The 24,753-nt window shown below is 36.8% G+C and overlaps 1 protein-coding gene across 5 annotated transcripts; it reads left to right on the top strand.

Moving 5' to 3' along the window:
• The first annotated feature begins 1,900 nt into the window (after positions 1-1,900).
• LOC131146780 (ribosome biogenesis protein WDR12 homolog) lies at positions 1,901-22,271 on the top strand. Of its 5 annotated transcripts, none has more exons than XM_058096562.1 (15): positions 1,901-2,084; positions 2,343-2,554; positions 2,657-2,757; positions 3,254-3,360; positions 6,936-6,971; positions 7,118-7,203; positions 11,938-11,999; positions 12,077-12,187; positions 12,311-12,436; positions 12,725-12,868; positions 13,225-13,333; positions 13,410-13,546; positions 13,648-13,683; positions 13,799-13,892; positions 21,763-22,271. In XM_058096562.1, exons 2-14 carry the CDS (start codon positions 2,392-2,394, stop codon positions 13,889-13,891), a joined length of 1,311 nt encoding a protein of 436 aa, XP_057952545.1. In that variant the 5' UTR covers positions 1,901-2,084; positions 2,343-2,391; the 3' UTR covers position 13,892; positions 21,763-22,271. The 5 variants fall into 5 exon arrangements, with proteins under 5 accessions (XP_057952545.1, XP_057952547.1, XP_057952546.1 ...); XM_058096564.1 differs by having other exon boundaries at positions 1,920-2,084; positions 2,229-2,554; XM_058096563.1 differs by having other exon boundaries at positions 1,920-2,084; positions 2,189-2,554.
• Positions 22,272-24,753: the final 2,482 nt, after the last annotated feature.

Here is a 24,753-nt window from a genome sequence, read left to right as displayed (position 1 = left end):
TTTTAATATATTGTTTCTTCCCTTATTGAGATGTGTCTCACCTAAATATGAATTCATCTTTTTTAGGACCTCTTCGAAATTGAGCTTAGAGAGCTCGAGATTTTGTAGCATTTTTAGGAAGTAGAAAGAGAAAAGGGTATATTTTTATGTTAATTTTTAGATGTATAAATTTATGTTTTTTTATTCTATGTTTTGAGTTTTTTGAGATAGGAATGGTTGTGAATATTGGATGTTTTTGGGGATATTTATATATGTTGAATACATGTGTATGATTAATTTATTATGGTTGATAGATAGGGATAGTAAACTCTGGTATTATATTTGTGGAGTTTATATTTATTTTTTCCTCTATGTATTGATTTGTGGATTATCAGGTAAATGGATGGATTAGTAGCACTCCGGGCCCACGTAGAGGATCGGGGCGTTACATAGCCAGTAGGCAACTGACCCTACCCTCTCAAATATCTCGAAAGGGCCAATAAACCTAGGGCTCAATTTACCCTTCCTCCCAAACCTTATAGTTCCTTTCAGTGGTGATATTTTCAGAAATACATGATCTTCTATATCAAATTCCAATTTCCAGCGATGAGTATCAACGTAACTTTTCTACCGTTTTGAGTTGCACTAATTCTGTCTCTGATAAGTCGGACTTTATCGCACGCTTACTGCACTAACTTTGATCCAAAAACTCACCTCTCACCCATCTCATCCCAATATAGTGGAGAACATCTCCTACCATATAACGTCTCGAAAGGTGCCATAACGATGCTAGCCTGATAGTTGTTATTGTATGCAAATTCTACCAGCGGCATATACTGGGTCCAATTACCCCTAAAATTCAACACATATGCCCGTAGCATATCTTCTAATATTTGAATTGTCCTCTTCAACTGCCTGTCTATCTAAGGATGAAACATCATGTTGAATGATAACTGAAACCCTAGAGCCTCCTGCAAGCTTTTCCAAAATCGTGACGTGAAACGTGGGTCTCGATCTAATATTATAGACGCTGGCACACCATGTGATCGTACTATCTCTTGAATATATATTTTTGTCAATCTGTCTATGGAGTAGTTGACTTTGATAGGGATAAAGTAAACGATTTTTGTCAGTCAATATACGACCACCCAAATAACATTCTGCCCTTGCCGCACTAGCGGTAAATCTATCACGAAGTTCATAGAAATGTGATCTCATTTCCACTTCGGGATGTAAACTGGCTATAACTGGCCCGCCGGCCTCTGGTGCTCAGCCTTTACCTGCTAGCATGTCAAACACCGCGACATAAACTCGGCAATCTCCCTCTTCATGCCGCTCCATCAGAAAGAGTCTCGCAGATCCTTATACATTTTGTTGTATTTTTAAACAATTCAATTTTAAGCAAGATTTTGAAAAACCATACTCAATCGGTTGTATGAAAAACCTACCCTCTTTTAGTCCGATTCAAAGACTCATTTGAAATTTGCTTGAGACTAAGGGTAAGCATGGTTCAATTAACTGAATCATTATTTTCAAACAATTAATCAAATCAAAGTTTTAGTTTACTAAAAAATGCAAACCAAAATGGAACAATTTAAAATGATTAACTAAAATTAGGTTAACCAATTTTTAAACCAAGATCCAATGGTTAACCACCAGAACAGTTAAATATGATTTGAAATTTTAGAGTCACCACAAATAATTTTTTTTTCACAATAATTAACCAATTTTTTGGTTTAGTTTGATTATATTTTGGGTTCAATGTTTCAGTTTTTCTTATCCAGCCCTACTTTTAGAATCAATTAAAACCGGTTAGAATCGAGGAGACCCGATTGACCCGGCCCAAACTGGGTCAAAGTCCATGGGCCGTATTTGGCAATTTAAGTCTCCCGGCCCAGGCCCAAAGAAGCCCGAGGAAACCTGATTCCTGGACAGTCAGAAAGACTGAAACCCAATAACCAGTTTAGGGTGCCTCGTAACTTCGTAAGTTTCTATTTTGCAGCGTCGAACTCCCGCCGCCGCAGCGAGGAACCACCCAGCACGCCGTGACAGCAGCGCCCCCGGCAAACCAGAGGATAGCGTCTTGCGACCATTGCCGCCGGCAGGTATGCGTGTGCGCTGCTTCTTCTTAATTCGTCCTTTCCTTCTTCTTCTTCTTCTTCTTCTTCTTCTTCTCTCTCTCTCTCTTAGTCGCTGTGAGCCCGTGAAGGGCCTGCGGGCGCTGCTATTGCACTCGTCGGAGCTGGCAGTGCTGCTCAGCTGCTGCTTATTGCTCGCCTGGAGAGGCAGTGGTGAGCAGTTGGAGGCGGAGCAGCCTGACTACTTTACTGGCCTCACCTCCGTCGTCGATTTCGAACTCGTAGGCCCCCTCTCTGGTTCTTCGTCAATCGAATTCGCCACCCTAAATCAGATATGGATATTGACGGAGATGGCGAAGAGATGTCGAGGCGAGTACAGGTGCGGTTTGTCACAAAACTGCAGTCTCCGCTGAAGGTGCCCTCGGCTTCCATTGCCATACCATCTAACCTTACCAGGATGGGTCTCTCTGCTGTCGTCAACAATCTTCTCAAAGCTGGTACACTTCCAATGTGCTTCTTCGGTTGTTCATGTTACTTCACTATTTATCGGTTGGATAGAGTTCTCTACCATCTCAAGCAAGTTAGCTGACAATTTCCAGGAAATCCTGATTGGTCGGTTGAACCCTTTGATTTTTTGATTGATGGGGAGCTTGTGCGGATGTCGCTTGAACAGTTTCTTCTTGCCAAGGGCATTTCGGCGGTACTCAACTTCCCTTAAACTTTGAAAGTTCTACTTTTTTTTTTTTTTTTGACAATTTTTAAATTCATAGGTTCAATATGGAGATTGTTCGCTTTTAATCAATCTTCTGTTTGGTTCTTTGTAAGGGATGTGAGAAAAAAAGAGAAAAAAATGTTTGTTCAAGGAGTCCTGTTTTGAGCATTTCGTCTTACCCGCTCTTGCTTACTAACAAGCAGCTGAGCTTATTATATCTGAAATTGAGTTCAAACTGCCACAAAAAATGTGTGGGGTATCAACTAATCAAGTTGGTGTATGAGCGCCTCTGACCATTTTGAACACAATTGTATAGGGAATCTCTATGTTTAATACATAACATTGTACATGCCGCTATAAGATAGGTATACATAACAAGTTAAACAAATACTACATATTGATGCTGCAACATCTAGGAAATTTTTATCATGACCTCAAACTTTCTACATTTTGGTTCCTAAAAACAATATGTGGTCTGATACAGGAAAAGATATTAGAAATTGAATACGTAAAGGCAGTGGCCCCGCGAAAACATGAAGATCCTTCACTACATGACGATTGGGTTGCTGCAGTTGATGGTTCTATACCTGGGTATGTTTGTGAATATAATACAGTTGATTATAATCTCCTGTTCACTGAATACTCCAAAACTTGTAATTTCTTTTTTTGCTTTTTTAGTGGCCATGATTCTCTCAACATATCCAGCTTTCTTCAGCTTCCACATCTAGGTTTTATGTTGATGCTAGGTGCAATTCATTGACTGAAAAAATTTGGGGCTTTGAATTAAGATTGATGTAGGGAAGACACACCCTAACCAGAACTTCATTGTAACAGAGTAACATAATTGAAGAGGAAACATTTGAAGTCAAATACCAGCCTAAGAGCTGGTCTTCAGGAGTCTAAGCCCCGGTTGGCTCTGCTTAGGAATAAGTACTTATGCGAATTATTACTTATGACAAGTGCTTATACATAATAAATGGTGTTAAATACTTGTAGTGTCAGGTACTTGTCATAAATTGCTTTTCAAATTTTTTTTTTTTTTTAAATCAAAGTAATTCTAGAAATCTTTTGATACTTTTGACTCGTGAAAGAGTGTCCTTGTAAAGTGGTTAGTTTGCATGCTGTGCTCCACTTAAATGATAAAGAAGTAGTTAGGAATAAATACTAACACCTCTCTTTGTAATGTGAAGTTTACATGCAATATGAGCCAAACTTGTTCAGGGCTGCCTATTACCGCTTGTCTTGTGCTCATTGGTTGAATGGCAATCTTGTAAATAGTAGTGGGCTGGTTCTTTAAGTTGGTACTACCTTAGAGAAAAGGGGAGTATGCCTCCTCGAGCTTTAGGATGTTTCTTTGTACTAGAGTAAGAATTGTATAGAATAATTTTAGGAGAAGGTAACTGTTCATCAACCATTGTAAACCTCACTAGCTATGTAAACATTATTAGCCTACTTGCCTCCCTGATTAAACACGCATTGCCTATGGAATTATGCTGTTTTGCTCTTTGCCACATGAATCTTGTGTTTGTTGCTTACTCACGGATTATGCTGTTTGGGGTTAACTCTCGGTTGATTATTTAAACTGGTCGGCTAAATCTTCACATTGTGTAAGTGTTCAGGCCATGGCAAGGAATTTCTCTGCCTCTTTCTTAATATCATCCCTTGTAATTGCTTACTTCTTCTCCAGCGAGCATGAAGCTGCCTGCTTGCCTCCCTAATTAAAGGCCGAGCTTGGAGCTGGAGCTAGGCTGTAAAGAAGAAGAAGGTGGCTGGTAATGCGTAAACAATTTGAGTTTGTTTAGTTAGTTTGTTCGGCAACCAAACAAAGAAAGAACCATAACTGAGCTGGAAAACCTAAAATTATTAAAATTGATTGTGAACTCAACCAAATTCCTTGTCAAATTGAATTGATTAAACAAGGCACTGGGTAGTAGTGTGAACTACTTTTTTGACCCTTATCCTAAAGGAGTGACCAACGAGGGTGAGGGTTTTTAGGCCCAATAGCCTGGTCACTAGCCATTGTAAGATTTTGTCTAAAGTTTCCTCTAAGAAGCAGAGAGAGGCGTTGGAAGATAAGGTGACCACAACTTAGTCCACCTTCATTAAATATAGAAAAGTCTTGGATGTTTTTCGGTGGCCAACTAGGTTGTAGAGGATGTGAAGAGGAACGGTAGGAGGGGGATTATCTTTAAGCTGTTCTCTGAGAAGGTTTAAAATAGGGTGAATTGGGGATTTCTTATAACATGATGTCTAGGGAAGGCTTTGAGGTTGTGGGGAGGATTAAAGGGTGCCTAAGCTTGACCAACATTTTTGTCATTGGCAATCGGCAGCCCAAAGAGTGATTTGGAGCTTTTTGAGGGCTCAAGCAAGGGGACTTGTTTTTTTTTTTTTAATCCGTTGTGAACATACTGAGTAGGATGCTCTCACATGCACAGAACTTTGGGGGTGATTAGGAAATTACCTGTTGGCAGGCAGGAGGTAGTGGTGTCTCATTGCCAATTTGCCGATGACACTATGTTGTTTCTCAAGGAGAATGTTGACAAACTCTGGAAGGCAGTTTTCTTGTTAAAAATCTTTGAAATGATTTCAGGATTAAGTTAACTTGACCAAGAGTGGGGTAGCAGGCGCTAATGTTGGAAGCAAGGATCTTTATGGGTTTAAGGCCATGGCGAGTTGCATTATTGTGGAAGGGCCACTATCCTGTCTAGACCTCTCACTTGGACATGACCCTAATTCTGTGGCCTTTTGGGACTTTTTGATTGAGAGGGTAAGAAGGAAGCTCAAGCAGTGGAAAAGGGGGTATTTTCCCTTAGGGGTTTATACCACCTTCATTAGTGCTGCCGTCTTTAATTTTGCTATTTATTTTCTATCTCTTTTTAGAGTGCCCAAGAGTGTGGCTAGGATCCTTGAGAGGATGATGTATAACTTTCTTTGATCGGGTTCTGGGGAGAATAGGAGAGATCACCTTGTTGCTTTAGAGGTTGTCAGTAGACCCAAACCGGAGGTGGGCTGTGACTTGGGAATGCTCTTTCTAGAATCATCTCTTTAATTGGAAAATGGATGTGGAGGTTCCCTCTATAGGTAAACTCTTTATGGTGCAAGGTGATTAAAATTAAGTACTAAGTTCATCGGAATGCGAGGAAGTCTAGAGGAAATGGCTTTGTTTCTCATGGTAGTCCATGGAAGTTTTTGTCCTAGGTTGCTAGCTTTTTCTTCCTAGTTCCCACTCATCCATTTTTCAAAGTGGGCAATGGCAACAAGGTTCATTTTTGGGGGAATGCTTGGGTGGGTGAGGTTTTGTTGGAATTGATGGTGCCTCGTTTTAACTTTCTTCCCTTCACAATGCACCTATCAGCTCCTTTTTTTCTTCTCAGGGGGGAGCTCTTCTTCTTGCGGATATTTAGTTCTTTAGGAATCTCAATGAAAGAGAGGTTAATGAGCTTATCACTATACTATTTTGCATAGTCGGACATGTATGAGAGATGAGAGGGTGTAGGAGGGGGATTCTTCAAGTCTTTTTTCCACCTAATCTTTATTTCTTCACCTCTTCAAATTCCCCACATTTAGGTTCTCCCCTTGGAGCCTCATCATTTGTAAGGTACAGTTCTCTTCAAGATTCGAACTTTTTTGTGGAGTAGGATTAACATGCATGATTTGCTTTAGATTAGAAGGCCTTACATCATTCAATCTTGACATGTATGTGATGTGGCTGGCTTTTTCCCTCTTGTGGGTATTGAGGTTTTGGCAAGAGTAGGAAGGGAGAAATGCTGTGGCATGGTGCAGTTTTTGCTATTTTGTGGACCTAATGGATTGAAAGGAATGCAACAACCTTCAATGATTGCACAACCTCGCTGGGTCTGTTGTGGGATAAAGCAGTTTTCTTGGCCCCTCTTTGGGCCCTTTTGTTTGGGTTTTTTAGAGGTTTGCAGCTGCCTGATATTTTGTAATTTTTTCTTGTTCCATTTTGTTATTGGGAGGAATCTTGTTCTTCCCTTATTGTATGCTTTGGTTTGCTGTTAATATAATTCTTTTTTCTTATTAAAATAAACAAGAATTAGTATCCTATGGTATACCATGTGAAATAAATTGTTCTTTGGTTCTCTTTCAAATAAAAATTGGAATCATATTTATTTTTGCAAAGTACCCTAATTTGTGTCATTTGGCAGGTTCATCCTGACGGGTTGTTATGATGGTTTGGGAAGGTAATATTTAATAATTTGAATTGATTCTATATATGAATTTAACTTTTTCTTTGAATTCGTTTTTGCATGTTTGACTATTTTCTTCATTTTCAGAACTTGATAAATGTTGCTAATAACATTAAATTTTTGTATTCTACTTTTTGTAGGATGTGGAAAACAGGTAGATTGTGCACACATTTATTAGAGGGACACAGTGATGGAATTATGTCTGTTAGCATCATCAATCCAAAAGGTATAATTGAGATACACTTGTCTTTAACATGATCATTTCTTTCTGAAAATGGTCATATTTATTGTTGTAGTTGGCACTTTATATAACATAAGATGTGTTTTTTGGTTGCCTTTCTTATAGACCGATGTCAAATTTATTTTTGGAAAAGAGATGTTGAAGAGGGTGGACCACCTGTCTGTCTACTTGCTGCCCTTTATTGATCATTTACTCAAATTTAATCCCACAACTAATTTTTTGTTCCTACTATGGGAGCGATGCTTGGCTTTGGATTGGGGATTCTTTGGGGCCTTTCTCGTCAATATCATTCTTTACACATATTTTGTAACCTTCAATTCCTAGCCCCTTTGAATAAATTGTTTGGCAAGTTACAAGTGAAGTTTCCTTTTAAGATTCAAGCTTGCATCTAAACTTTAGTTCCCAACAGGACTAATACAAAGACTCAAATAAGGAGACCTTATAAGGACCTTAGCCTAGAAGTGTGTATGCTGACTACTGCTGATCTTTTTCTCCTTTGTTGGGTGGCAACATACTGTGTGAATGCTCTGTTTTCTTATTTTGGAGAGGCATGGGCGGCCTCGCAAAATGTTTTTTATTATTATTTTTGTTGGTGAGATTTTGGGGTTTTGGGAAGATTAGAAGTGGGAAAGCTTTATGGACTCCTGCTGTGTATGCCATTTTATGGTCTCTTTGCTCGGAAGGAACATGAGGATTTTCAAGGATCAAAAGCCTCTGAATTTTTTTTGGGAGAAAGTTACTTTTTTTGCTTCTTGTCTCATTCTTCTGGGATTTTTTGGGAGATTAATGCTGTTGATTTTCAAAGGGATTGGAAGGCAACACTATTGTAATTACTTGCTTTAGCAGAGGAAGTTTTATCCTCCATCTATTGCATTGTTTTAGTTTTTAATGAATTTTTTGTTATCTGAAAAAAATATTTTTACCAATGGCAGTGATACATAGTATTAAGCAATGTTTATTATGAGCACATATTATGCATACATGAAATTAGTTTGGGCAACATTAATATTCAGTCATAAAGAACATTTAATGTACATTTAAATTACATTTCTTGCAAAAAATTTAATTTTTTAGCTGCTTGGCACCCACTTAATAGTTAGCTTTATGGAGCTTGCAATGGAAGCCAAATTCTAAAGAGGGGCAATATGATATTAATTAAAATATAATATGATGCAGGATGAACGTCTAAGAAAAATCGATTCCTGTGCAACTCTCCCTAAAGTTAATAATAGACATACTGTACTTTGAAAATAAAAAAATAATTATAGAAGCCTAAATAAATTTAGATTAAATAATAATGGCATAAAATCTAAAATATTTCATCTGTTAATGTAAATGCATATTCATTTTGTGTTCTTTTTTAATTTGATAGTTATTTTTTTAGGAATGCTTTTTTAAATTTTATAATATTAGTTGTTGGTAATTGATTTGGGGCTAATTTGTGAGATTGAATTTTTCATTTTTTGAAATCTTTTTGGCCCTTTGCAATTCAACTTCATCATCTGTATTCTTTTCTTCTTTTAATATGATTTCAAAAATTACTGCTTTTCTTCCAGGAGTCTCTAGAGCAAGTTTGAGCTATTATAAATTCAAATTAGTGATCTGTAGGAAACATATTTAATTATAGCTAATTAGTTTTCACCAATTTTTGTGTGTGCATCATGAGTTAGGATATATTGGACTTCTACATATGTTTGTTTTTGCCTTTCATATGTAAATGTGTGTGTATATTATAACAAGCAAAAATCATCATGGTAGATGTCACAGGGTCTAAGTTCTCACACCTCTCCTTGACACAGAACAACTAAGTTTACAGGAGCAACACTGCCTAACCTTTATTCTTATTCAAGAGAAAATTACACACCTAAGACATGTGCATGAACCATCCATGAATTCCCTCTGATGTTCCATGTGACCCACATATCATATCTATACCATTGACACCCACAATTGTCTAGGGGTAGCAGTTGACAACTCCAATTGCATATATTGTGCTGGACAGAGTCGGCATTTACAAAGCATGACTAATTTAATCCACATATTCGTGTCTAGGAATGTTGCCATATGTCAAACCATGAGATATCCTTCAGACAAGCATGCATGTCAGCCCCTAAAAGGAGAACTATCAAGTAACTACCCTATTTGGTCAACATGTCAAAACTGTAGCCTTTGTCACAACATGTCAAGTGTAGGCACTTGACATGTACGTGAGTTAGCCATCTGTGATCCGACAACACCAACCATAACAAGCCACTGGAGCAAATCCATCAAAGACCATGGCCCTAACCATGTCCATCTTTGACCATGTTAAGTATGTTCTTAGCTTCTTTGTTCTTCCTCCTCAACAACATAGAATGTCAAACCACCGAACCCCGCAAGACAACCCATGACAGGCCATCTTCTGGTATTGCTTTGGCACATTAATTGACAACAGCGCATGCCTTGGCATTGTGATATAGGACAAGAAGCAAGGCCTTGCGAAGATTCTTATTGGAGAAGCTTAAGAAGAATTTGATCGAGGATTATTGTGTTCAATAGTAGTTTATTATGTGTTCAGTATTAATTAATATAGGATTTTGTGTATTTGGGGGCTGCTTGTTTTATTTGTGTAATGTAGGGGTTTGTTTGTAATTCATGTTGTTTTACGAGTATATGTGTAATTTCATGTGAAGAATCTTTGTTATAAATAGTGTGTGAAAGCCATGTTGTAGGCAGTTATTGTTGAATTTGAATTGAGAAGTGATCGTGAGTTCCCCTTTGTATCTGCTCTTTCCTCACTTTCCCTTCTTCGCTCTCTTCAATTTCTTTTAATCTCTCTCACGGCTGCAGATCCTTGATGCTTCTCTTGCATCACATTGTCAAGGTAATCAAGGTTCTGATAGTAGATTACAACGACAAGAAGAACCAAGCCCTATTTCCTAGTAATTGGGGCCAATTCCAAGAATCTTATTCTGGCATTCCACATGATCCACAGCAATATGCTCTGGAAGGCGGAGTGCTTCCAAATCCTTACTCATTGTCTTGGTCCAGGTTATTCTAGGTCCTTCCCCTCAGCTACCAACAACTAACTAATTCCTCCTCACCAGTGCATTATTTGGCCTCCATTGTGAATGTCCAAACCATCTTACTTGTCTTTCCCTGATATAATATATCAACGTACAAAAAACACAATGATGGATGTGTTTGAATATCCATGCTTGAACTTAAACGGAATGTTTTAAAAGGCAAAGAGGCAAGGCGTTTTAACTCTTGAGAAGTGAGGTATAAGCTTTTTGAGAATTTATTTCTTGATAAACATATGTAAATATAAAGAAAAAATTAACAAAATTACAAATAAATATCAGAAAATCATATATAATTTGTAAACTACTTGTTGGTTATTCAAAAATGTAGCAACTTGAGTTAATTAAGTAAATCACGCCAAAAGATATGTATAACATTATAAAGCTCAAATTATTTTCAAGATCTAAGATGCAACTGTCAATTATTTTGGAAAGATTGAGGTTCTAAGATTTTAGAAATCAATTCACATTTTGACATTCCTTTTATATAGACAGGGAGTTAATATTTTCTAGCCAAATTTAACTTGAGAATCACATATCCAAAATGCATAAGCCTAAAAAGGCACAAAAGGTGTGACTTTTGTATAAATGCGTAAGCTTCAGCATGCAATGGGCTAGGTTTTTGGGGTATGTTATTTTAAATTAGGCCTCCAGGAGTTTTAGGCATGCCTTGCCTTGAGGCAAGCCTCAATTGAGCCCTTGAAAAACATTGTTCAATTATTTTGGAAAGGTTGAGTTTCAAGAGTTCTAGAGATCAACTCATATTAAGATATTATTTCATATATACATGCAGCTAAAATTTTCTGGCCAATTCTAACTTGAGTTGACACGCTCAAAATGCATCAGCCTCAACTAAAAAAGCGCAAAAAGCATGCCTTTCGTACAAATGTGTTAGCTCCTATGTGTAATGTTGGCCTTTTTGGGATTTGGTCTTTTAGATTGAGCCTTGAGGTGTTTTAGGCATGCCTCTTCTTGAGGTGGGCCTCAAGGCGAGCCTTTTTAAACATTGGTTAATCATGCACATATCTTATGTTTGAAGATTTTTTGGCGAGTTTGTTAACTTTGTTGGTCCATGAATGTTCCTGTCTAAGTCAAAAAGTAAATGTATTTTTTAAAAAAAAATTAAAATTCCAATTCGCATTGGCATCTATTTGTTGTATTTTCTAATTTGATTGCTGATGTTGCAGTTAATTTCAGCATTTAGGATTAAAATAAAGAAATTCCTTATTATAAACTTTTGTTGCCATTGGAAGACCTTTATTGAAATTTGATGTGATAGTAGTTAATTTTGTTTCTCTATTTTATTACTTTACTGTTCCTATTATAAGGAGTGATTTAAGCCATCCCAATCTGTGGGAGGCTCATTCCCTCATATGAGAGCCTGAGTTGTCTCCCTGCAGAACACAGATGTCCAACTGGAGATGATGGAAATTTTGGAAATCTCCATTGTTGGAGACAATAATTTGTTATAAATAGTAATTTTTTTTCCCAAATGGAAAACAGTGTAAACATCATGTCTTTTTTCTGATTGCTTACTTAATGCTGGAACCTTCATGTTCTGTACTTTATTGACTTTGCTGTATGCTGCTGTTTGCAAACATATGCATGTGCATTCGTGTTTTTTCTTTTATTTATCCGTTGATTTTGTGCTGCACAGAAAATCTTACCAATTTACGAATTGCAACTGCTTCAAAAGATCGGACACTCAGGCTGTGGAAGGTAAGTGGGAGAAACTGCTGGGATCTAAACAGGAACTTTGGTTCCTCCCCTAATAATTATTTCTCTTTTTTTGAAAGTTGAATGTGGAGGAAAGCCTGAATCAACCTATGAAAGTTAGAGCATTTAAAATTCTGCGGGGCCATAATGCTGCTGTACAAAGTGTTGCTGCACAACCTTCTGGAGATATGGTCTTCTTTCTATTCCTTTTTTCCCCTTAAGCTATCAGTAGTTGAATAAGTGAAATTGAATTTGCAAGTTAAGCTCACCGCATATATTTTTTTTCACCCTCCTCTTTGGTTGCATTTACTTAGGTATGTTCAGGTTCTTGGGACTGTACTATCAATTTGTGGCGGACAAATGAGTTTGAGTCAGAAGGTGATCTGGTGTCAATTAAGAAGAGAAAGGTCAATGATAAAGTTGAGGAATCTCAGTCAGAGGTATTCATCATTTTGTACTCCCTTAGGTGGCATTTGGATTTTCACAGGAATGGGACTATTTTGTACCTTTTGTGTTTTCTTAGAAGAAAAAAAAGGAAGAGAGGGGGGATTTCTTTTTGTTTTGTGCTGCATAGAACATAGTGGGAAATTTTCATTTTATTGAGAGATCTTAGCACTTTTTTGCTCAATGATTAAATAATTGTTTTTTCCATGAAGAATACTGATATTTTTAATCTTTATATTTTTAATATTTCATTCTACAATTTTTTTTTTTTCTGTGGCATCCAGGGGGAGGCTGTGTCAACACTTGTTGGCCATACACAGTGCGTGTCCTCTGTGGTTTGGCCTCAACATGCAACAATTTTTTCTACTTCATGGGATCATTCTATTAGAAGATGGGATGTTGAAACTGGCAAAGACTCTATGAACATTGTGCGTAAGAATGCCTTTTCTATGCTCTCCTTCCCTTCTCTGTGTGTGCAAGCGTCCACATGCATGCATGTGCACACTCGTATGTGTCTATGGAAATATCTAGAAAACTCCTTGAATTCTTTTGTTCATGGCTGAATATTTTGGTCAATTTGTTGAACTCTTTGTATTGTCATTTGAGTAAGTGTCCATCTAAACATGTTATTTGAAGAAGTTTTTGGATAATTAGGCTATTATACTGCCAATGGCATGTGGTGGCTACCTCATTTGACGGCATTGCTACATTCCTTCTAGTAGTAACATTTTCTCTCATAATAAATGGAGTTGAAAATATTCATTTGGGAAAAATCCTCTGGCAGTTCTGTGGGAAAGCTATCAACTGCTTAGATATTGGAGGAGAAGGTTCTGCTCTCGTTGCTGCTGGCAGTTCTGATCCTATTCTTAGGATATGGGATCCTCGCAAACCAGGTTTCTCTTGCAAACAAATGCTTAAGGCTGCTGTTTCTCTGACTTTCGTTTGTGTCTAAGTAAATTTGCTTTGCAGGTACTTTGGCTCCTGTCTATCAATTCTCTTCTCATACTTCTTGGATTTCGGCTTGCAAGTGGCACAATAAGTCATGGTTTCATTTGCTTTCTGCATCTTATGACGGAAAAGTTATGTTATGGGATCTAAGAACTGCGGTATAATCTATGCTCTCGTTTATATTTTTACTGTCACTTGAACACAGTAATCATTATCACCTAAAATATTGATCTTTAGTAGTATAATTCTGTTGTTGCAGTGGCCTCTAGCTGTCATTGATTCACACAAAGATAAGGTATCCTAGTATGTGTGTGTAATATATATTCTCAGCTTATATAGTAGTTTGTTTGGAACTTGATTAAACAAATTCAGAATTCTGAGTGAATATGGATGCCTTCACCTAATTTCAGGTTCTATGTGCTGACTGGTGGAAAGGAGACAGTGTGATCAGTGGCGGGGCGGACTCAAAACTTTGCATCTCCTCTGAAATTCCTGTGCAGTGAGGTGAAGTTATAATGGTTTCTTTTGAATTTTTGCAATTTCAATTTTTTAAATGATCGTGAAGCGATCATTTATGCTCTTCCATTTGAATAAATATTGCATTATCTGCTTTAGTGTTAAAATTCTCTTGTATTATGAGTGACGTGGTTACCATGTGGGGCTATGGGCCCAACTATTTGACTGATGTGGTTATAATATGCGCTTAGGTCAACATTATCATGAGGGCGTGCTGAGGTTGATTTGGATTAAATTATTACTTTTTTAATGTCAAAACCAAAATTTTGCCTCCATTTTTATAAGCAAATTAGTATTTAATACCTTGTCAGCAATGCAGGCCTTAAAAAAATTCTAAAAATAATCAAAACACAATTATGTCTCAAATTGAGCCAGTAGTTGTGGATCCCATAAACCATCTCATGAAGGATACCTTCTAACTGTCATTTTATTCAATTTATGGGTGACTTCTTGGTTGAGTTCAGATAGGAAATTTTACCTTGTTTGTTTTCATAGTGATCACCAAAGGTAGGGAGGCTGAAGAACGCATTTGTAGCTTCCGATCTTCCAGACAGAAGACACATAACTTAGTCAACCATAGTTGTTTTTGTTAACAGTGTTCAGTAAATTGGAAAACCTAACCACTACAATAGGTTTCCCTCTCTATTTATAATATATGTCAATTGTCAAACACATAAAAATAACCGTAATACCCTTACTCGTGCATGCCTATTAACTTATGTAATGCTGCTAATTAACCAGTGACGGTTGCCCTCAAGCTGGAGCTGGAGCTGGAGCATAGAAATCATATGCTCCTAGCCTAGTTAGAAATTGATTTAACCTGAGCACCCTCAAGTTTTAGTGAACAAATCAGAAAGTTGGAATTTAGACTTCACCCAAATGGTTGCATTTAGGGGTGTAATTGGTTCTTTACGGTTTGATTATAGGAAAAACTGATTACTGAACCAAACTCCATTTTAAAATTTTGTGAACTGAAACTGAAGTATAAACTGTCGGCTAAAGAAAACCAAACCATCTGTTTTCTGGGTCAGCTCAGTTAAATTCGATTTTTAAAAGGTTAAACTATCTTATTGAGCTTAATGGGAGTCAGGGCCAAATAATTGGGCTAAAATTCTATAGCCTTGGCCCTCAACTGGGCTGAAGCCTCAAGCCCTTCGCCTGAGATGAGTTATGGGTGGGATCGATTTGTTATTCATAATAAGGGAAATCTATTCCCTTCTCATGCTCAATTAATGTGGCAATTTTGCATGGGGAGGCTGCACAATTGCAAGCATTTGAGCAACACTCCAGCGGGCTGGTATGTTGCAGGCTAGCAATGCTGCATTGGGGCAATTCCGTACTTGTCCCACATCGAAAATTTGTGAGGTAACCTCCCCACCTCTGCATAATCCCACATCCCAGCCCCAGTTCCCTTTCATTATTTAATGTTCTGACTATTGAAATTTGAGTTAAATATATCAATGAGTATAGAACCAGATCTTAACATGTATATTACATAAAATTATTATATATATTATTTATTAATTTTTCTTTTCAGCGTTTCAGTTCAGTTTTGGTTAGAAACCAAAACCAAGATTTTTTAAATTTTTTCTAGGAATCAGAACTGAATCGAAAAGCTGAATCAAAACTTAATTTGGTCCAGTTTTCGGCTTTTCAATAAATTTGTACACCCCTAGTTGCAATAAACTTCTGCCCAAGGTATTGAACAATTGCAAATTATCCTCAAGTAGGGATGTTTGTTCTTGGTGTCTTGATCATTTGGGAGTGTTTTCTTGTAAATTATTTTTTGAATTTTTGACCTACTCAAATTATCCCTTTCCTCATTCAATTTTTTGGAAGGTTAAAGTTCCCCATAAAATTAAAGCATTTACTTAGTTGTGCTTAACAAAATTAGTACCAACAACTTGCTGAAGATTAGGAGCATTTGAAAGCTCACTCCAAATGTTTGTGTACTCTGTTATAGGAATTCCGAAACAGCCTCTCACCTCTTTTTGCATTGTGATTTTGCATGGAGGATTTGAATAAATTGTTTGGTGTTATGGAAGAGAGTTGGGTCTGCCCTTATTCAGTGGAAGATTTGTTAATTACTTCTTTTGTGGGCTTAAGAAGGAAGGAAAAGGCAGCTCTTTGGAAGTGTAGTAAGAACGCAATTTTTTTGGGGTCTTTTGTTGGCACGTAATGCATGGATTTTTTTTGGGGAAGAAGTTGAATTTGTATTTGGTGTGGGAAAAGATTCAGTTTTTGACTTCTTTATGGTGTATCAAGTTTGGAATTTTTAGAGAAGCTAGCTTTCAGGATTTAAATAGGGATTGGATTAATTGATTGGTTTGATTTTTGTTTTTTGATGTTTTATTTTTTCTCTGGTTTGTTCCAGATTTTTTTGGGAGATGCCTTTTCTCCCCCTTGTAAATCATCTTCCTTTTAATGAATTTCTTTTGCTATAAAAATAAAAAGGTAAAAAAAAAAAAACTTCTAGTTTTTCCTCAACAAAAGGACAATCAACTTCAGCTTGGTTTGTTCTGTCACGGATGATTAGTTTCTCATGCACAAAACGACAATCAACTTCAATGTGTTTTGTTCTCTCATGAATGATTAGTGTAGCAGCAACATGTATAGCTTCATAGTAGTTTGATTGTCACACATCAACTCCACAAGCTAAAGACTGCGGAAAAAGATGGTCTTATTTGGTATCATTTATGTTTTCTGCTTTCTATTTTTGTTTTTTCTAAGAAATGACAATGGATTTGTTTACATTGCTAGTTTCTTTGGTTTTTTTTTTAAATTCTCAGTTTTTAGTTATTTTCGAAAAAATTAAAACTCAAGTTTTGTGGATTTTAGCTGTTTTGACAACTACGGAATATAATGATTATGTGAATCTAAAATATAATTGAAATAAAAATGTGCATAAATTTCTAAAAATTAGAAAAAGATATAAAAGTCATTTAATTTTTTTAAAAATATTTTTAATTGGTTTTTACAATAAGATCGATCTTGTAGCACTAAAAGGTGAATTTTGAAATATATTAATTAAGTAAAATGATTATAATATTTTCTATTTTTATTATAATATTTCTTAATTTGTATTTTTTTTGTATTTTTATTGTTTTAATTATATTTTTTAATTGATATTTGATTCATGGACAAAAATGAGCATTTGTTCAATCAAGTTTTTTACTTTGTTATAATTTAAAAAATATTAACTTGGTTTTTGTTTTTAGTTTTCATTTTTGGTTTTTGGTTTTGTCCTCCTAATTTCTTGTTTGCCACGTGGCTAATGGTTGGGTCCTTGTCACCACATTCCAAGGGGGTGTATGAAGATTGTAGACACAATGCCCTCCAAGACTACTGTCTTGGAGGGCATTGTGTCATTTAATGCTTATAAATGAGTAGCTGTGATGTTGTATTATTATTATATTATTATTTACCATTTGGTCATGAAGTATGTATTACCTTTGCTATCTTCCTAGGCTAAACGGTTTCTAATGAGTCAAGTTAAAAATAATGCCCTCCATCTCCAAGTACGTTAGCTTCGAACACACTTAACCAATCAAGGATTGATGATAAGATTCAGTTATCCTATACAAGATTTAGGCCAGGCCAAGGAGTGATTCTTGCCGGACATAATAGTTTTGCAGCCGAATGCACCAACATCTACATCAAGTCTTGCTTTAATCATCCCAGCCTCAATATAGGAAGTCAAACTTTCACAATTGACCTACTTGGGACCCTTGTGATCATTGAGATATTGTTTGCTCCTAAGATCATTAAAATTTTAATCAACAGTGGGTTAGCAAGGTTGGAATTCTCCTCTGTATAATTGGCCATCAGAGAGTCCTCATAATTTTCATCAATGGTGGGCTTGGTCTCTTCATCTTATTTTATGTAATTGCCAAGCAAGAGGTTCTCATAATCTTCATAGTCAATGACATCTATCAAAGGATTATAATAGCCCCGCCCCGCCCCCTCCCCCCCACGCTGCTGAGTTTGTTTGAAATCATTGTAGGTGTTTCTGTTATCGCCAAACATGTTTTTTTGCATGTTCTCCATCAAAACTCTTATGGAGATATTGACACTCAACCCCCCCCCCCCCAAAGCGGGGCCCGTGCATACTTGACAAAGAGCAGGTTGGCCAAACCCATATGGATCACTATAGTTATAGGTGAGCTGTAGAAGAATTGTAGGTGAGCTGCAGTAGGTGTTTCTGTTATCGCCGAACATGTTTTTTTGCATGTTCTCCATCAAAAACCTCATTTCAGCCTTCAAATTGACAGTTATTGTCCATTGCAGTTGCTACCTTGTGAGAGACATGAGAAATAACATGAAGATTTTCTTTGGAAATTTGTTGTTAAAATGCTGCAAAATCAACATTGGTGAGTCTAATTGTCATCAGCAACTTTCATGTCTCTGCTTATAAACTATCATGTACCTTTGGTAACTGGTGTCATAGTGGGTCTCACTAGGCATGCCAAAAAGGTGTTTATAGCAAACAGGTGCCAAACACCTTTTAAATGTGAGGTGTGGTTGTGAGTCATTGTGAATGATATGTGATCATTTTACCAGCCCCCACGTCAGAGGTTTTTGGAATTGTACCCTATTGTGCAAGGGATACCTTGTGGTATAGTGAGGGTGAACAGGATTCGTAGAACTTGTAGAAAATCGTAGGATGGAGAAATGAGGGAGGTAATCAGACAGATCAGGAAGGAGGAGAAAGAGACAAAAAAGAAATGAACAAAGACTGAAAAAGTAGTGAGAGAGAGGGAGAGAGATAAAAAGGCATAATACCTGCTTAGCATTGAGCAAGTTGTATTAGATATGTGAAATTGGTTGAAGGTTTTTAACAATTGAAATCACACATTTATATATGCCTTCTAGGTCAAACCTACATCAATTCTACGGTTACAAATCATATATTCAGGACAAATCCTAGTCGTAAAAGCATTAAGCATAAATTTGAGAAGTTTCCAAACACTAGAAATCCTAATAATTATAGTTGACTTCTTCCCTTTGGTCTCGCTTGGGTAACCCCTTGTAATTCCTTAGATGGTTGGGCGATTAGTGATTTGTCCCCTTAAGTTTCTATTTGCCACGTGGCCAATGGCTGGGCCTTGTCACCATATTCCAAGGGGATGCACAAAGATTGCACAAATAATAAGAAACATTAAAAACATTTGCCCAAGTGCAAATCTAGTAACAAAGCATAAGGAAAAATGGAAAACATAGTAAGACACCCATCAACTATGCATTAATTCTGTCAAATTATTTTTTCTTAAAATAAAGCACAAATTTATAATACACACTACACAATGATGCCTTGTGGTGCGCTGATGGGCATGGCTGATTAGTAATCATTCACCAGTCATCAAGAAATTTAACCGAGTGCCAAACTGACTGACAGGGAGGAGAGGGTGAAAGAGGAAGAGGAAGGAAAGGAGAATTGGCAATGGAATGCTGGACTTACTGACTTAGAAATTGTGTTGGCTCAGCTCGAAGAGTTGAAGCTTGAACCTACAAACACTTGACAATTCGCGATTCCTTTTGAGTTTTGACATCTTTGCTCTAGCAGAGGAGGGGCTGGGAGGTCCACTAGGTGGCAGTGCTCTACAAGTCTCTGGCACAGTGGTGCTTCTGCTAGGGCTCCAGAGTCCAAATCCACAACTGTCAGCTTTGCTTCAATTTTTTTTTTTTTCAGTGTTGTTAACTGAATTAAAGGGACCAACAGAAGTTATAAAATGCAGTGTTTTGCTTCAAAAGTGTCCTAGACGTGTTCATACAGTGTAGCAACGTGCCTGGGAGTGTCCTACCCATGTCCGAAAATAAAATAATAATAATTAATTTCCAACATGTGTTGAGGCATGTTGGCAAGTGTACTTAAGCCTCCTTGAAGTGTAGGTGTTTCCTAGGCCAAACCAGTTCACATGTAGTGTGGCCTATGATCCTATACCCTTATTCCCCACTTGATCGGACCAGCCTAGTTGGTTTCTTACTTTTTCCTCTGACAAATACAATGTCTGGTTTTGGATCTTCTATCAAAGGGTGACCCAGCCTAATATGCATTTGTATATATCCTTGAACACAAGTGTGACCTCAATCTAGACAGCATTCCAGTGACTTGTTTGAAGCATTACAAGATACTAATGACATCCCAGTAACTTGTTTGGGAGAATCAAGAAATTGGCTCGCAACACTAGCTGCAAATCCTGCAACGATACATTTGTTTGAGTGATGATCAAATATACTAACTTTTCAACAAGTCTCCTGTACTGTCCAAGATCAGCCAACAAACCACCCACATATGGCGGTACTGTGATCTGTAAGTGTATCAATGGTTCCGGAATCCAACAACCTAATCTCATGTAAAAAATCTGGAACATACTTCCTTTATGACAATATTGCCCATGTACGAGATCTTTGATATTTTTATACCAAGTATTCAACTGCCTCAAATTTTTAGTCTAAAACTTCATCTATAGAAGTTTTCATTGATGCTTATACATGCAGATTATGTTATTAGGGTATGGGAGTTTGGGATGGTACCAAATTTCGTTTATTATTATTGTTGGTTGGTTATTTTTGCTCGTCACAAATTTAATTTTTGGGAAAGATTTATCCGCTGTGGTAGTTGTCTTGTTACTTTCCCAACAGTTGGGTCCTGAAAAAGTGTTTGAACATAAGCCTGTCAAATAGATCTTGACAGCCTTAGGCCCCTACATATAGTTTGTTCCATTCAACTTCTTAGTTGCAACAATAAAGTAGGAAACATACTCTTGGAACTCCATCCCAACTCAGAGACAAATGGGACTAAAGACAAACAAGGTAAACAACTGGAGCAAATCACAAATATGTTGAGATAACACTGCCTCAGCCCCCCAATGAAAGTTATCACTGACAAACAGTTTCCAATGGTACCAAATTGTCATTACCGGAGTGCCGCAAGTAAACACTAAAAAGGTTTGATCTCTGGACTAAAATCCATCACCCAAAACTTGATAGCATGATTTATAGGGGGATCTGAACCATTTGGGACAAAAAAAAGTGTTGTATGAAGCCTCCAGTGTGTGGAGTCAGAGCTGTCAGCCTTTGACAGCTGAATGAGAACGTGTGGGTAAATCTTCAGAGATGGGATTTTAGGGCTTGACAGATTGGCTTGTTGGTGACTGGTGTTTGTTTTATTACAAAATCTCAAGGGGTTATTTACGTTTCTAAACATGCAGCATGGATTTTGTGGTGACTGCTGAGTTTTCTGGCAGCTGCTGGGTTTGTTTCATGCATGTGATGGTCTCTTGGATGCGTAGTGGTAAACATGCAGAGTATTGTGGGTTTAGGGTTCCATTTGGCAGTGGCTACGACACAGGGTTTAGGTCTTTGGACCAAGCTGTGATAGTAAATTGGAAAACCTAAACGCATCACAATGACTATAATACTCTTACTAGTGCCTACTAACATTAGTAAACAACCACAACAGCTTTCTATTTGGGGAATGCACATGGTTTTTAGTAACCCAAAATGCTTGGCATTAATTTTTCATGGTTCTGCTTAGTATGTTTGTATTTGCAAAAGACTTGTGATAAAAATTCAATATTTGCAATTTATTCTGAATTCTTTACTTTTATGAATATTTGTGAAATTTATTATAATGAACTTAAAGACTACCCTTGACCCAATGGTAAAGGACGTAACATACAAACCTGAGGGTCGTTAAAGTTACTATTCACAACAGGTAAGGCTCTGTATATCATGGTCTCCCTAAACCCTTTATATGGCATGGAAACTGTATGCACCAGGTGTTGCATTGATTATAATTATTTGAAATGTTGAATTTTATTCTTTATGCATGATAATTGGGAAATGCACTATGCAGGTGGTTTTATGGCTCATTTTCAATCGCTGAAACTTTTTGAAGCTTATTATACCATTAATGCATGGGTAAAAAGATACAAGATGGAGCACACTGCTTCCTGCAATGAATTGGAAGGTTTGAGCAATCTGCTCTTTGTCAAGTGAGGGCTGAATTGGAGGATTTTGGTGTGAGTTTTCCTTTCAAACAGCTCTTCTATTCAAGCAAGAGTCGGTTTACCCTCTCTCTCTCTCTCTCTCTCTCTCTGAGAGGAGTGATTTTGTTGGTAGGACTTCAAAATTTGTATTTATACAGACATGCCTTATGGTTTGTTGTTTTGAGGTATGTAGTAGGTAGAGGCTGAAGAGGGAAGCAAAGGAAAATTAAGAACTAAACTTTGTGATATTCCATCTTACTTTATTTGGTTTTCCCTGGTTATATATTTCCTTTTTTTTTTTTTAAATCTTTCCATTAAATCTAGAGCTGTAACTGACACTACTTTCAGAAATATATGAGGAGTTCAAATATCTAAAGCTGGTTATTTATTTATTTTCTTCTTTTTCCCATTAAATCTAAAGATGTACTCATGATTACTTTCAAATATATGGTTGATAATAAAATCTCTACCTCTCTCCATGAAAAACTGAATGTAGAAAATGAAAACTGACATCCACAAAGTTGCTCCCTTGAGGTTAAGGCGGCTCACATCCTCATAATGCTTGTCATGTAAAATGCTTATCAAGCTTTTAGTAGGGGTGTACGACCATTTAGGGATGGCTTTAACCGCCAAAGGAATTTTCAGGTCTTCTATGCTTTTAATACGTGACTTAGTAAATCTACAATGCTAGTTTGTCATTTTTGCAGCTCCATTTCTTAATGGTAGTTGCATTTTCATGGAGAGGGAAAATAGATTTTTAAAATTGCCTTTGTTTTACGATGACATATTGTTTGTGCTAAAAAACGTGTACCTATCCCGAATACGTGTACCAAATTTTTAGGAGCATGAATTGTGTTGTATTTGGATTTATGCAAACGTAGTTTTGTAATTTAAACAAGTTAATCACTAACCATGCATCATCCTTGAACAACAGTTGTCAAATTACAATATATATTTTTGGGTTGGAGTCTTGCACGTCTATGCCAGCCTAGTTTACACTGTAGGAAGTATGTCATATGTCATCTCGCATATATTCCTATATGCAAGTTTAAAATTTTAATTGCTGGATAGCCCATAAGAGATCTTGTACTATGCTAATAGCTTTGAGCGGCGTAAATGAGAAGAAAAGGAATTGCCTACTAATGCTTGGGGACAAATCTTGTACTACGCCAATAGCTTTGAATGGCGTGAATGAGAAAAAAAAGGGAATGGCAACTAATGCTTGGGGACAAATCTTGTACTATGCCAATAGCTTTGAGTGGCGTGAATGAGAAAACGAGGAAATGCCAATTAATGCTTGGGGGCAAATCTTGTACCATGCCAATAGCTTTGAATGGCATGAATGATTAAAAAAGAAAATGGCAACTAATGCTTGGGGACAAATCTATGCCAATAGATTTTAGTGGCATAAATGAGAAGAAACTCCTTTCAGTCCTCCAATTCATTTCAACTTTATGAGTGCTGAGTACTCTCTCTCTCTCTCTCTCTCTCTCTCTCTCTCTCTCTCTCTTCTAATTGCTACTTTCATATCAACTTCTGTCCTTCATATCGTATCATTAAATTAATTTTTTTACTCTCTTTTTTTTAATCATAAATGATCATGCACAGAACTTAAAAAATAATAATAAATAAATAAATAAACCTCTTATAGAAGTTCTTTATTAAACTTGAGAAATAATCACTCACCATTTAATGCTTGAATTATTATTTTAAATCTAGTTTAAAAGTCTCATATTGAATAGTTCAAAAAATGTGCTACAATTAACTTTGCGTGGATACATTTTTGTGAAGATTATGTTGAGAATTTCACTTGTGAGTTTGTCCTACATTGAAAAAAGTGAGTGGACGATGGGTGCTTATATAAATGATTGGATCTATGACCCAATAGACTTAAACTTTTGGGTCAAGTTGGTGCTCTCCTACGTGTATTAGGCACACCTATGGACTCCTCCGGTACTAACCGATTAATCAAACATATGTATGTTGTATAATTAATTTAGGCAAAGCAATCTATAGTAAAATAAAAATGAAAATTGTTCCGCTGCTCCGAATCTTCTTTTTCCTCAATGCGCATCCTTCAACTTGCCACCTTCAATAACTGCAATGCTAACTTGCTTCTTCCATTCTTACTACTCTCTCTCTCTCTCTCTCTCTCTCTCTCTCTCTCCCTCTCTCTCTCTCTCTCTCTCTCTCCCTCTCTGTTGATTACCGAGTCACCTTTTTCTTACATAAGTTTTCATTACAACTGATTTTCACATAGATGGGTTCCTTATTTTACGTTATTTTAATTTATTTTCATATAAAATTATGGATAGAGTTTTATATTTAATCAAAATTTTAAATTCTTTTTTTCCTCATTGTTAATGGAATTTATATGACTTGTTTGGAATGTAAGACATAACAAAATGGAAAGGGATGAAATTGATATTTCTTAATTTTTATAAAGTCATCATGTTGGATATGTGGCTCATATTGAGGGGAATGCATGCACCGGAAAAGCATAGTGAAGTAAAGAGTAAGGAAGTAGGCTGCAAGAAGAAATCGTTGACAGTTGGGTCGATGGTTGGTCGACGGTTTACTCTCAGGAGATAACTGTTGATGGTTTCAGTTGGGTTTCAGGCTTCAAGTTCAACCTCGATATTAAACCGTCGACGGTTGTGCTGAAATCGTCGACGGTATTGTTCGGCACTAAACTCGGATTTTGAATCGGGAGATTAGTGGATTGGGAGATTTGGAGGATTTCCCTTCAGGATTTGCTACAAAAGTGTTTTATATGTATTCTAAGTCTTCTATACACATGGGGTTAGAATAAAAAATAATATTTTGTAACCCTTGATCTAAGGTTTGACAATTGATAG

This window comes from Malania oleifera, chromosome 13, assembly GCF_029873635.1.
Source record: "Malania oleifera isolate guangnan ecotype guangnan chromosome 13, ASM2987363v1, whole genome shotgun sequence".
Lineage (NCBI taxonomy): Eukaryota > Viridiplantae > Streptophyta > Magnoliopsida > Santalales > Ximeniaceae > Malania > Malania oleifera.
Note: the sequence above shows the minus strand (reverse complement) of the source record. Positions and strands in the feature narration are given on the sequence as shown.

Excerpts from the sequence above, each read along its gene's own strand:
- LOC131146780 (XM_058096562.1), top strand. The coding sequence starts at position 2,392 with ATGGATATTGACGGAGATGGCGAAGAGATGTCGAGGCGAGTACAGGTG. Across the intron at positions 7,204-11,937 it reads TAGCATCATCAATCCAAAAG|AAAATCTTACCAATTTACGA; the intron begins GTATAATTGAGA and ends TGTGCTGCACAG. Across the intron at positions 12,869-13,224 it reads GCAAAGACTCTATGAACATT|TTCTGTGGGAAAGCTATCAA; the intron begins GTGCGTAAGAAT and ends ATCCTCTGGCAG.